At 49.2% G+C, this 10,888-nt stretch overlaps 1 protein-coding gene across 2 annotated transcripts in view; it reads left to right on the top strand.

Annotated features, from left to right (window-relative positions):
* Kiss1 (KiSS-1 metastasis suppressor) overlaps nucleotides 1-1,034 on the top strand; it is a 6,685-nt gene extending 5,651 nt beyond the window's left edge. For both annotated transcript variants that reach the window (XM_005348486.3, XM_026779895.1), the window contains exon 3: nucleotides 643-1,034. In XM_005348486.3, coding sequence (XP_005348543.1) covers nucleotides 643-944 — 302 coding nt within the window. In that variant the 3' untranslated portion in view covers nucleotides 945-1,034. The remainder of the gene's footprint in view (nucleotides 1-642) is intronic.
* Nucleotides 1,035-10,888: the final 9,854 nt, after the last annotated feature.

The following is a 10,888-nucleotide window of genomic DNA, read 5'->3' on the forward strand; positions in this document are numbered from 1 at the left end:
AACTCACAGAGATCCGCCTGCCTCTGCTTCCCAAGTGCTGGGATTAAAGGCGTGCGCCACCACCGCCCGGACCACACTCAGTCTTGGATCCTGTACGTGAAAGTTTGCAATTGTCCTCAGCAACCAGGGTCAGATCACAGGTCACAGGTGTGAGGAGGGCGTGGTCACAATGGCCTTGGCTCCACCTTTTTTATTTCCGTTACCCCAGGTTTTTCGTTAGCTTTTATTTAATGAGCACTTATTGGGGCCCTACTACGTGCATGGTACTGTTTCACCCATTCCGAGAGATAAATGGAGTCCCCTCCCTCCCCCGCGCCCCAGGTGTTTATGGGCCACTCAAACTCCAGATGCAGACACTCTCTGAGGAGCCAGGCAGAGAGCCCAGAAGAGGACAGAACAGAGTCTTTGCTTCCTCAAAGGAGGTCGTTTAATAAAGTTATTTAGGGGAATTTTGGCAAGCACTTGAAAGCACAGCTATTGAAGGAGGGAGGAGCATGCAGCCTAACCACCCTAACCAAGCAGCACTTTGGCTCCACGCTGAGGTCAGAGCTAAGCTCTGAGGTTGAGGACCCGGGACCAGCATCGGAGAGGTCTGAGCAAGCCTTGCCTCCCAGTCTCATTTGCCTTTGCTCTCTGTTCTAGGCCAGCAGTCCGGATCCCAGGAACTCATCAATGCCTGGAAAAAGGGCCCGCGGTGCGCAGAAGGGAAATCTGGGGTTACAGGGCTGCGAGCCCGTAGGACCTCGCCATGCCCACCGGTTGATAGCTCCGCGGGGCGCCAGCGACCTGCGTGCACCGCTCGCGGTCGCCTGATTCCGACACCCCGCGGAGCGGTGCTGGTGCAGCGCGAGAAGGACCTGTCAGCCTACAACTGGAACTCCTTCGGCCTGCGCTATGGCAGGAGGCAGGCGACGCGGGCGGCGCGGGCAGCAGCGCGGGGCTGAGCGCAGGGAGGCGGGTGGATTGCGAGCCCAGTCTGCCAGCATGTAGTAGGGCTGGGGCAGGAGGCTTCTGCACTGGGGCAATAAAGCGATACTGCTGTCTCACTGCGTGTGATTCCTCCCTGACATCTGCGAGCAGTGTACATGGGACAACAGGTTCTCTTCTCTCTCAGTTGCCTCTTGGTTGATTTCAAGATGTCTCTAGTGCCAAAGTCGGTGCTTTTGAAACCAATAGTTAAGGAAGGTCCCTGCTGGTCCCCACTCTGTTGCAGCTCAATGCTTTGAAAATATAAAATAAAAAACTAAGGGGCTGGAGAAATGACTCGGCTGTTAGGAGCACTTGTGGCTCTTCTAGAGGATTCATGTTTGGTTCCCAACGCACCTGCAACACAGCCACCTGCAACTCCAGCTTCAAGGGATCCAAAGCCTTCTTCCTACCTCTTGGGCATCTACCCGCATACGCACATACCATAAGACAGACAGACAGACACAGACAGGCATGTTACACTAATTAAAAATAAAATAGATCTTTACATTAAAAAATAAATTGCTGGCCTGGAGAGATGGCTCAGCGGTTAAGAGCATTGCCTGCTCTTCTAAATGTCCTGAGTTCAAATCCCAGCAACTACATGGTGGCTCACAACCATCTGTAATGAGGTCTGGTGCCCTCTTCTGGCCTGCAGGCATACATGCAGACAGAACATTGTATACATAATAAATAAATCTTAAAAAATAAATAAATAAATAAATAGGGCTGGAGGGATGGCTCAGAGGTTAAGAGCTCTGCCTGCTCTTCTAAATGTCCTGAGTTCAATTCCCAGCAACCACATGGTGGCTCACAACCATCTGTAATGAGATCTGGTGCCCTCTTCTGGCATGCAAGCATACATGGAAGGAATGTTGTATACATAATAAATAAATAAATCTTTAAAAAATAAATAAATAAATAAATAAATTGCTGAAAATTTTAAACCTAAAGAGGTCACCAATTGGATGCCACTTGACAGCAAGATAAATGTTGATCTTTTTAAAAATACATATCCATTAGAATGGAGTTTTTGTTTGTTTGTTTTGAGATGGTTTCACTATGTAGCCCTAGCTGGCCTGGAACTCACTAGCTAGACCAGGCTGGCTTGCAGAGATCCCTCTCAGTGCTGGGATTAAAGGTGTGCCACCACTCCCAAGCCCAAGAACAAGTTTCACTAAAATGTTCTGAAGCGGCCGTTCTAGTTCTGAGACTTCCCTTCTTTCCTGACAGAAGTTTTGCTGCATGCATTGAATGGCGGCAAAGTCAGACACAGACTCATTGAGTTCCTTCCCTTCAATTGCCTCGTATCAGTCAGCTGGGCAGAATGATCTGGAAGACAATGCCCATCACTGCCCTGTTTGCAGAGGATTAACTATCATCTGAGCCGACCACCAGGCTTCTGGAGGGCTGCCTGGCCCCTGGGCATGGAGGTGCAAGGGATATCCCCAGTATCCATCTCTCCCAGGGAAGCTCTTCGCGTGGGACCATGGCCATATGTTCTGGTCTTCACAGTAGCCTGCTGAGGACCTGGCTAGACAATGACTCATGTAGTACAAGCCTGTGACAGTGAACCTAATGGTTCTTAGCCCCCGTCACAGCTGCACCTTCGAGACTCAGTCAACTCCTGGGAACCCAATAGCTGGGGAGTAGAAATTTGGGTAGAAAAAGGTAGAGCTTGTCAGTAAGAAACCCAAAAAAACCTATCCTCCTGCCCATGAGATGCCTCAGCCTAAGCTGAGAGCCTTGGGGTCATCTAGTTCACTTACCTGAGGATTATAGTGTCTCCTTACCCCCATACTGTGAAGTGCTACAGAGTTCTGCTCATCACAGAAACCAGGACTACACAGGATGGAGGCAGAGCTATGTTGCTATGGCAACACAAAAAAGGCTGTCATGGGAACATGACAACTCACCCCCATCCTCATCTTTCTCCTTGAAATTGCCCTCCAGGATCCGCTGTGAGCTCGTGTTGAAGCATGTTGTGTCAGCAGGGTGACACTGTTGGTACTGGAAAGGGCACCCCAATAGCATGTGTGTGTTGCTGTAGCTTGTGGGGAGGAATAAATTCAGCACCTATTCCCTGTTTTTCTCAGGACTAGTTCTTTTATCTGGTGGATCTTGTAGGTAATAAAGAGGACGGCCTCTGAACTCCGCTCTCAGCCCAATTGTTATAAACTCCTGTGGCTCCCTCTACCCGCCCCTTTGTTGTTGAGGCAGGAGGATTGCCGCTTTCGGGTCAGGACAGTGCAGTCTGTTCTCTGCTATGAGAAGCAGGCCTTTCTGTGCGGTACCTGGGTGAGCCAGGTATAGGGCAGGCCCCCGACCACATTACACGCCTCGCTAGCCCTCAGTACAACCAAGTGCCTCTGCTGTAGATGATCCAGAGGTTACTGCGGCAGATAGTAGAAAGCAGAAGTGGTTCTATGTCGCACGCCTCTTGACTCTAAACTGCCACCTGCAAGACTTTGGGTTTCCCAGTTCTCGGCCCCATGTCTCCAGAAAGGCTGGGGTCTCTATGGGACACAAGAGATCTTTGCCTTCGTGCAACTCCAATCTTAACTTTCAACCTACTCTCCAGATTGAAGGAAGGGCAAGGGAGAAAGGAAACTGTGAACAAATATACTATTACACGGCCCCAAACTTCCCAGACCCCTCTCCAGAGCTCATAGACTAGAAGGCAGAGATGCGTAGGGACTCTCAAACCTAAAGTTCCCATCTAGAGGGCATGGGCATCCTTCACTGTGGGAATGAGTCTGCCCCAGGCTCCACCCCTCTTGAGTAGCCTCCCACCCCTGAAGAAAGAAATACAGTGGCCAGGGTTAGGAGAGGAACAGGGAGATTTTGGCTTCTACTAACACTCTTAGTATGTTCACAAGCAACGTTGAGAACCTACAGTTTATCAAGCAAAGGTTACCTCATTTCATCTTCACAATGGCATATGAGATGGGAAGCATAAACTCTATTGGTCGAGAAGAAAACAGGCTCAGAGAGGTAGGTGAAATGAGCCCACGTGAGGTTCCTGAAAAGATAGTCAAGAGGAAGACACATTCCCACGTGCCCACCTTCTGCAGTCAAGGTCATCTTCCTGCAGTCCCTCCTGAAACAGTGCCCCCACCCAACTCCTGTCTGTCCAGGGATTTGCCTTAGGCTGCAGATCCAGGAGCCAAAGTGACACCGCCGATAAGGTTCCTGGTCCCCAGAGCAGGAAAGCCTCAGACCTGCCTTTTGCCTTCTGCCTTCTCTCTCTGTCAACAGCTTGCCTGAGCCCAGGTGTGGTCACCAGAAGACTAAGGACATCAAGTCTGAAGAGCTAGTCTGCTGTTCCCGAAGTGCTTCTGTTTCCCTCTTTTTTCTCAAAGGCAGCAGAGCCCAACATGATTCCTGGCTTGGATCAAAGGGGTGCCTAGGGTAGCGCTGGCTTCTCTCGTGGGAGGGGGGTAGGACACAGCAAGTAGCCATACGGTCATTACCTCGGGTTGTGCCTTCTCATGATGCCCTTCACATCAGTCTGATGTAGTCTGCTGCTGCCCCTTTAGTATGTTACATCGCAGGAAGTAAAAAGTGCTACCCTTGAGTCATTTGTGCTGACCTGACCATGTTTCAGGTCAGGCCTCACATTTTAGTCTCTCAAAAGTCAACAGAGGAGGAAGGGTGGGTCAGACCCTTGTGACAGCCACTTCACTTCGCTTGTGCAGTGTTCCCTGTTGACAAGAATGACCTCAAGGAGCAAGGGTTCATTTTGGCTCACAGTTCGAGATGAGACAGTCCTTGAAGGTGGGATGGCAAAGACATGAAGCTGCTGTCACATGGGCTCACTTCCTCCTTCTTATTTAGTCTTGGACCCAGGGAAGGGGACCACCCACATTCACTGAGAGCCTTCACTTCTCTCATAGACACATAGAGGCGCGTTTCCATGGAGATCCTAAATCTGGTCACGGTGACAACACGATTAATCACCATGACTCCCAAGGACAGTGAAAGGGTTTAATAAGGGAATAAATAGATAAATATAATTGAAACAAAACAAAATAAAACCAGAGCTGGCTAGATGCTTCAGTGGGCAAAGGCTCTTGTCGCCAAATCTAATGACCTGAGTTCTAACGCTGGGACCTACATGGTGGAAGGAGAAAAACGAACTCCCACAAGCTGACCTCTGACTTCCACAGGTAAGCATGTCATGCTGGCGCCCAATACCCCCCAACCTACGCACATAAGTAATACAAGTAATTACCACATATTTTACAAAGAAGAGAGACAACGTTAAGATTTTGAGAATGGAAACTACATGGGGTGGGGGTGGCAGAGCGAAGGAAGTTGCAGCTACAAAGTCAAGAAGAGCTGACTCAAAGCCAGTACCCAGAACTGTGCCTCTAGATGGCAAGTGTTAGGTGCTGATAAAGAGTGGCCTGCAAACAGGAGGCCAACTGACAATTCTGTATACAGCGATTGGACTTCCTTAGTATGGTACCCTCCCCGTCATCCCCAGCCAGCAGGCCCAGCCTTTCCTGCTAGCTTAGTATCCTACCTGGAAGAGGCAGTTTCCTCCCTCTGAAGACTACACGAGAAGAGAGAGCCCTGCCTGGGCAGAGAGAGTGGCTGTGGAGACGGACTGTGTGGATGCTTAGGGGAGGCCTGAGTTCCTTTCCTCTCTCTGCTCCAGGAACCCAAGCAAGCAGCAAGGCTTATGTCCCTGGACAGGAGACGACAAGTCCGGAGAAAAGACCTTCCGGTACTGGAGCGTGCACCAGAGAATGGTAGACCAGAAACCTACAATGGGCACTGGGAGTATTGCTAGTGCAGGTTCCAGACCCTTCTGCCTGCCTGGCTCCTAACCATGTGAGAAGAGAGGTAAGGAGGTATGGGAGACCCAAGAAAGCCTGGTGTTCAGAAGATCAAAACAAACAGAAAAAACAGACAGTGCAGAAAGTGTAGAGGACATTTTCTTTTTCTTTTTTTTTCTTTCTTTCTCTATTTTATTTATTTATTTATTTATTTATTTATTTATTTATTTATTTATTTATTTATTTATTTGAGACAGAGTCTTTCTACATAGCCCTGGTTATCCTGGAACTCATTATTTAGGCTGGCCTCAAACTCACAGAGGTTCATCTGCCTCTGCCTTCTGAGTGCTGGAATTAAAGGTGTGCACCACCACACCCAGCCAACGACATATTAAATGTATAGTTGGAACAGGAAATTTACCATCATAATTGTGGGTAAGTGGGAAGCTCAATAGTATGAAGTATATTCCCATTTTTGTGCAATGAAGCTTTCCATATCAGAGATAGCATCTTAAATTATTCTATAATCGATATCTTACTGGGGAGAAGTAAGAGGAAAAATTTGCATCTATAAAAATATAAAAGATGAAATAAAAACAAGAAGAGGCAGATCAAAAACTTGGGAAGTTAAACACATAAAAGCAAAATTAAAAAAAAAAGAATTGGAACATTAAAGTAAGGAATGCTGGGACAACGAACAAAAAGAAACCAGGAGATAAAATATAAAAATCTTAGAGAAGCAGAAGCTACGAAATCCTTTAGTTCTGGGAAGAGAAAGGAGAAAGGAGAGAAAAGAAAATTGACTCCAGGAAGACTTCCAGAAGAGAAACTTGGTCTGCAGGCCCAGGTAGGGGTGGTGGTGGGGTGCTTGTAGAACATCCAGGCCATAGTAGAATTCAGTTTGCGATCAGGCTGCCTAGTGTAAGTGCAGGCCGTACGGAGATGCTTTGATTCTCCAGGCCTAGAAATATTTCTTTCTCCTGACCCCTTTTCTTTCTTTTTTTAAAAATATTTCTTATTGTTTATTTACTTTATTTTATGTGCACTAGTGTGAAGGTATCAGATCTCCTGGAACTGGATCTTCAGACAGTTGTGAGCTGCCATGTGGGTGCTGGGAACTGAACCCGGGTCCTTTAGGAAGAGCAGTCAGTGCTCTTAACCACTGAGCCATCTCTCCAGCCCCATCCTGACCCCTTTTCAAGGAGCTCTGAGAGCCTATGCCAAACTTAGGCAAGGATGGAAACTGAAGAAGTCCCCAGACAATAGGGACAGCAGCAAAGAGAAGCCCGCTGTGACTCTCGGCAGTCCAGATGCCAAGTGCAAAGGGCTTCGGAGCATCTGGGCAGAGTTCACTCGGTCATGGAAACCCAAAGTGGTGGATTTAAGGAAAAGCATACACCACAGGATAACTGTAATACACAGGAAAAAAACAGGATTTTACCCAAAACAGTGACACACGCCTTTAATCCCAGCACTCAGGAGGCAGAGGCAGGCGGATCTCTATTAATTCAAGACCAGCCTGGTCTACAGAGTGAGTTCCAGGACAGCCAGGACTACACAGAGAGACCCTGTCTCAAAAAACACAGGAGTTTGTCTTGTCAAAATCTAGAGGATGGCCTAAGAGACAAAACCCCTCCTACTGTGAAAGATTAATTTTAAAAATCACCAAAATTAACACTGAGAATTTGCAGCATGCATATAACAATGTTTAAGAGTATAGATGCCCCATGACCAAGTAGGGCAGAATGGCCAGGGAGAGGGTGGGGAGCTGTGGTCCTTGGGAATCAGGGCTGAGGATAAGGAGAGGACTGGAGAATGCTGGTTTTCATCCTAAATGCTTTTTTAATTAGAGCAGTTTTCCCAATCTTGCTCTAGCTAGCTCACACCCCCTAGCACCGCCGTACAGGTCCCCCTTGCAGCACCCACTGGTGTCTTTGTGGACACTGATGATCCCTCTTTCTGCTACACCCTCTTCTGCAACCCCCCCCCCAGGTTCTTTAATAGCAGAGATCCCCAGTGGAAATTGGGAAGAGTCTGTGTTTGTAGCTTCCCTATGTCGGGGTGCAGTGTCAGACTCCATTACACAGATACACTGTGTTTCAGGAACTTTCCACTAGGCTCTCCCACTAACCCCCTGCTCCCTTGCCAACTCTTTCCTCCCCCATCCCCTGCAGCTCCTGAAGCCTAGGAGACTGACCTTCAGCTTCTTTGGGTCACGGCTTCACAGGTCTCAGGTTGGGACAATCCCAACCCAATGGATAAACCCCCATCCCCTCCAAGGTCCCCACAATGAATAGATTAGGACACATGGTTCCCCACCCCCATCCCAGCCCCAAGGTTCTGTCCCAACCACAACACCTTGCCTGGGCTCTGAGTAATATCCTTGTATCCACCTCCACAAGGCAACCCTGGGTGGCTATTCAACTCTATTCTGGGCCTTTCTCTCCCAAGGTCCCGGTTACTCATCCCTGCTGAGTTTAGCATTAGCTCTCTAATTGAAAATTTTCTGAAGAGCCAGCTGGGTCCTTGCAAGAACAGGAAACAAAGCAGGCGGCTGGGGCAGGGGCACAGCGAGGAGGGCAGAGGGAGGAGGACACAAGGAGGAAGCCGTGTCTGTTTTCTGCGTGTCCTTCTGCGTGTCCACTTGCTATTTATAAGCAGGAACAGGGCTGGACCAGAGACGATTGACTCTCAAACACTACACTGGATGAGTCCTCTCCTCATCGCGGACTAGTGCCTGGGCACGTGTCATATCACATACTGATGGCCAGGAGTGGATCCACGCCCCTTTCAAAGCCACAAACAAGGTCTTTGATACCGTAGCTCAGCCCACCCCCTTCCACCTCGTCTTCCACCACAGCCACCATCTAAACAGCCGTCTCTCATTATCATGGAGGCGGATGGGATTGGAAACCAAATTAAGACCACCTCTTGACATCACTGTTTCTGGAGAGATTCCCTGGCTGTCAGAACCCCATCCCCAGTCCTGGACGTACTGACTATGGCCTCCAAAGACCAGTGAGAAAGTTGGGCTCAGCTAGATTTATGCCTCTCCTGCTTGGTTCTCACATTCACTCTGCCCCATAGGCAGAGAGGGGACCAACAAAAGCCTCTCCTCCGCCCCTACTCTGCTCCAGTTCCTTAACCTTGACCTTGAGATGATGTGATACAGCCTGGTGCTAGAAATGGCATCATGGGGAGTCCTATGAGAAGAATTAGACCCTGGACTAAGGGCCTGGGAGATGACCTGATAAGGGTCTTAAACACTCTCTGTCCCACGGTCCAGGATGCCAGAAGGTCCTGGAGGGAAAGAAGGCCTGCCTGAGCTACCTGCCCCCTCTCCCCTTTCCCCCACTAACACTAGAAATGGCAGAGGTCAGGCAGGCCAATGGGCTGAGCCCGACAGAGAGGATCAACTGTAACGCTGGAAGGCCTTCCATCAGCTCGGCCTCTCCCACCTGGGAAGCCTCCTAGCCTGTGAGCATCAGCCTCGGTGTGACCATCAAGGGTCCCAGGATACCCACATGACTCCAGACATTCATGCTCCTTCATGTGGAACCAAGACCAACTTGGTCTACAAACAGGTTTCAGGACAGCCAGGACTGTTACACAGAGGAAACCCTGTCTCAAAAAACCAAATTAAAAAAAAAAACAAACATCCATATCTCACCCTAACATGCTCATGAAGGTCCTGCCTCTGTGTTGTGGTCTAACCTGGGCTAGAGAAGCACTAAGAAGCTATGCCCCCATCTGTAGGCTTGGCATCAATCCCTCTGGCGAGGCTGAAGCTCAGCATCCATCTCTTTTGACTCCCATCGGCTTGCCCATCCATCCTAACACCACAAGGAAAGTGACAAGGTAGAACCTTCAGCTTGTTCTCCCTCCGTTCTGCAGCGTCAGCATCCTCGTCTGAACAGAAGCTGTGCCTGTCATGGGACTGCTAAGGGGTCAAAGCCTGCTAGAGCTGCCCATCCAAGGAGGCTGGTGGGATCACCAGTCCCCACGACCCCTTCCCATTTCTTCTCTCCTTGTGCTTGCTCCCTCTCCTCTAGGGCTTGGGAAGAGCAGAGGGAGGAAGGAAAATGATAGGAGGGCCAATTACTCTCCCCAGCCACGGCAGATAACAGCCGTGATGGAAAAAAGACATCATCAGTTTTAAGTCACTCCACTGAGATTCATGAGGAACTCTGTCTCAGTAGGGGCCTCAAGGTGTGGAGAGTGACATTTGGGGGCAGGGCTCCACCATCTGGGTGGCTGCACCCCCTGTCTGAGTTAGGATACACTGCTTGTCCTCTGGGTCTTGGTTTCCTCTTGCATCCCTGAGGGCACTGGTCCATTTGCTTCCCAGGCTGACGTAGACACCGGGAGATGACCTTGGCCTTCTAGCCCTGCTTCTCTTCTTGGACCCTCTCCACTCGCTCACTGTGTTATTCCTGGACTTGTGGGTCCTGCCCTGCCATTTATTACAGACTTCAGCTCCCGACTTGCAGACTTCCTCCACCTTGTACCTTCTGTAATCCTCTCCAATGACATCACTAACCACGCAGATGGTGACCTGGCTGTACCCTGACCTCCTAATTCCCTGGGTGGCTGATTGTGATAGCACAGGCCAGTAGGAAATGCTGACGCAGCAGAGGTGAAAGAATCGCAAGTTCAAGGCAAGTTTAAACTACATCTTTCAATGTGTGCTGGCTATTTGGTGTAGAATTCTCTAGCTCCTTAGACATCCCATTCCCAACAGCATCACCTCTGTTCTGTCTCAGCCATCACCCACATCCAAGGGTGCACTTATCACACGCCACCTTCAGACTAGCAAATGCCCTAGACTCCTCCGACTGGCCACCCCAGCCTGGACTCAGCTATCTCTTCTCATTTTATAGCTTGTCCCATCTTGATTTCCCTCCTTTGGCCCACAGTTCTTTGGTTAATAATATTTTGTGTTGGGTGTGGGGACATACACCTGTAATCCTAGTACTTGAGAAACTAATACAGAAGGATCATGACTTTGAGGCCAGACTGGGGCTATATAGTGAGATTCAGCCTCAAATTTCTTCTTCTTCTTCTTCTTCTTCTTCTTCTTCTTCTTCTTCTTCTTCTTCTTCTTCTTCTTCTTCTTCTTCTTCTTCTTCCTCCTCCTC

Source organism: Microtus ochrogaster, chromosome 6 (genome assembly GCF_000317375.1).
Source record: "Microtus ochrogaster isolate Prairie Vole_2 chromosome 6, MicOch1.0, whole genome shotgun sequence".
Lineage (NCBI taxonomy): Eukaryota > Metazoa > Chordata > Mammalia > Rodentia > Cricetidae > Microtus > Microtus ochrogaster.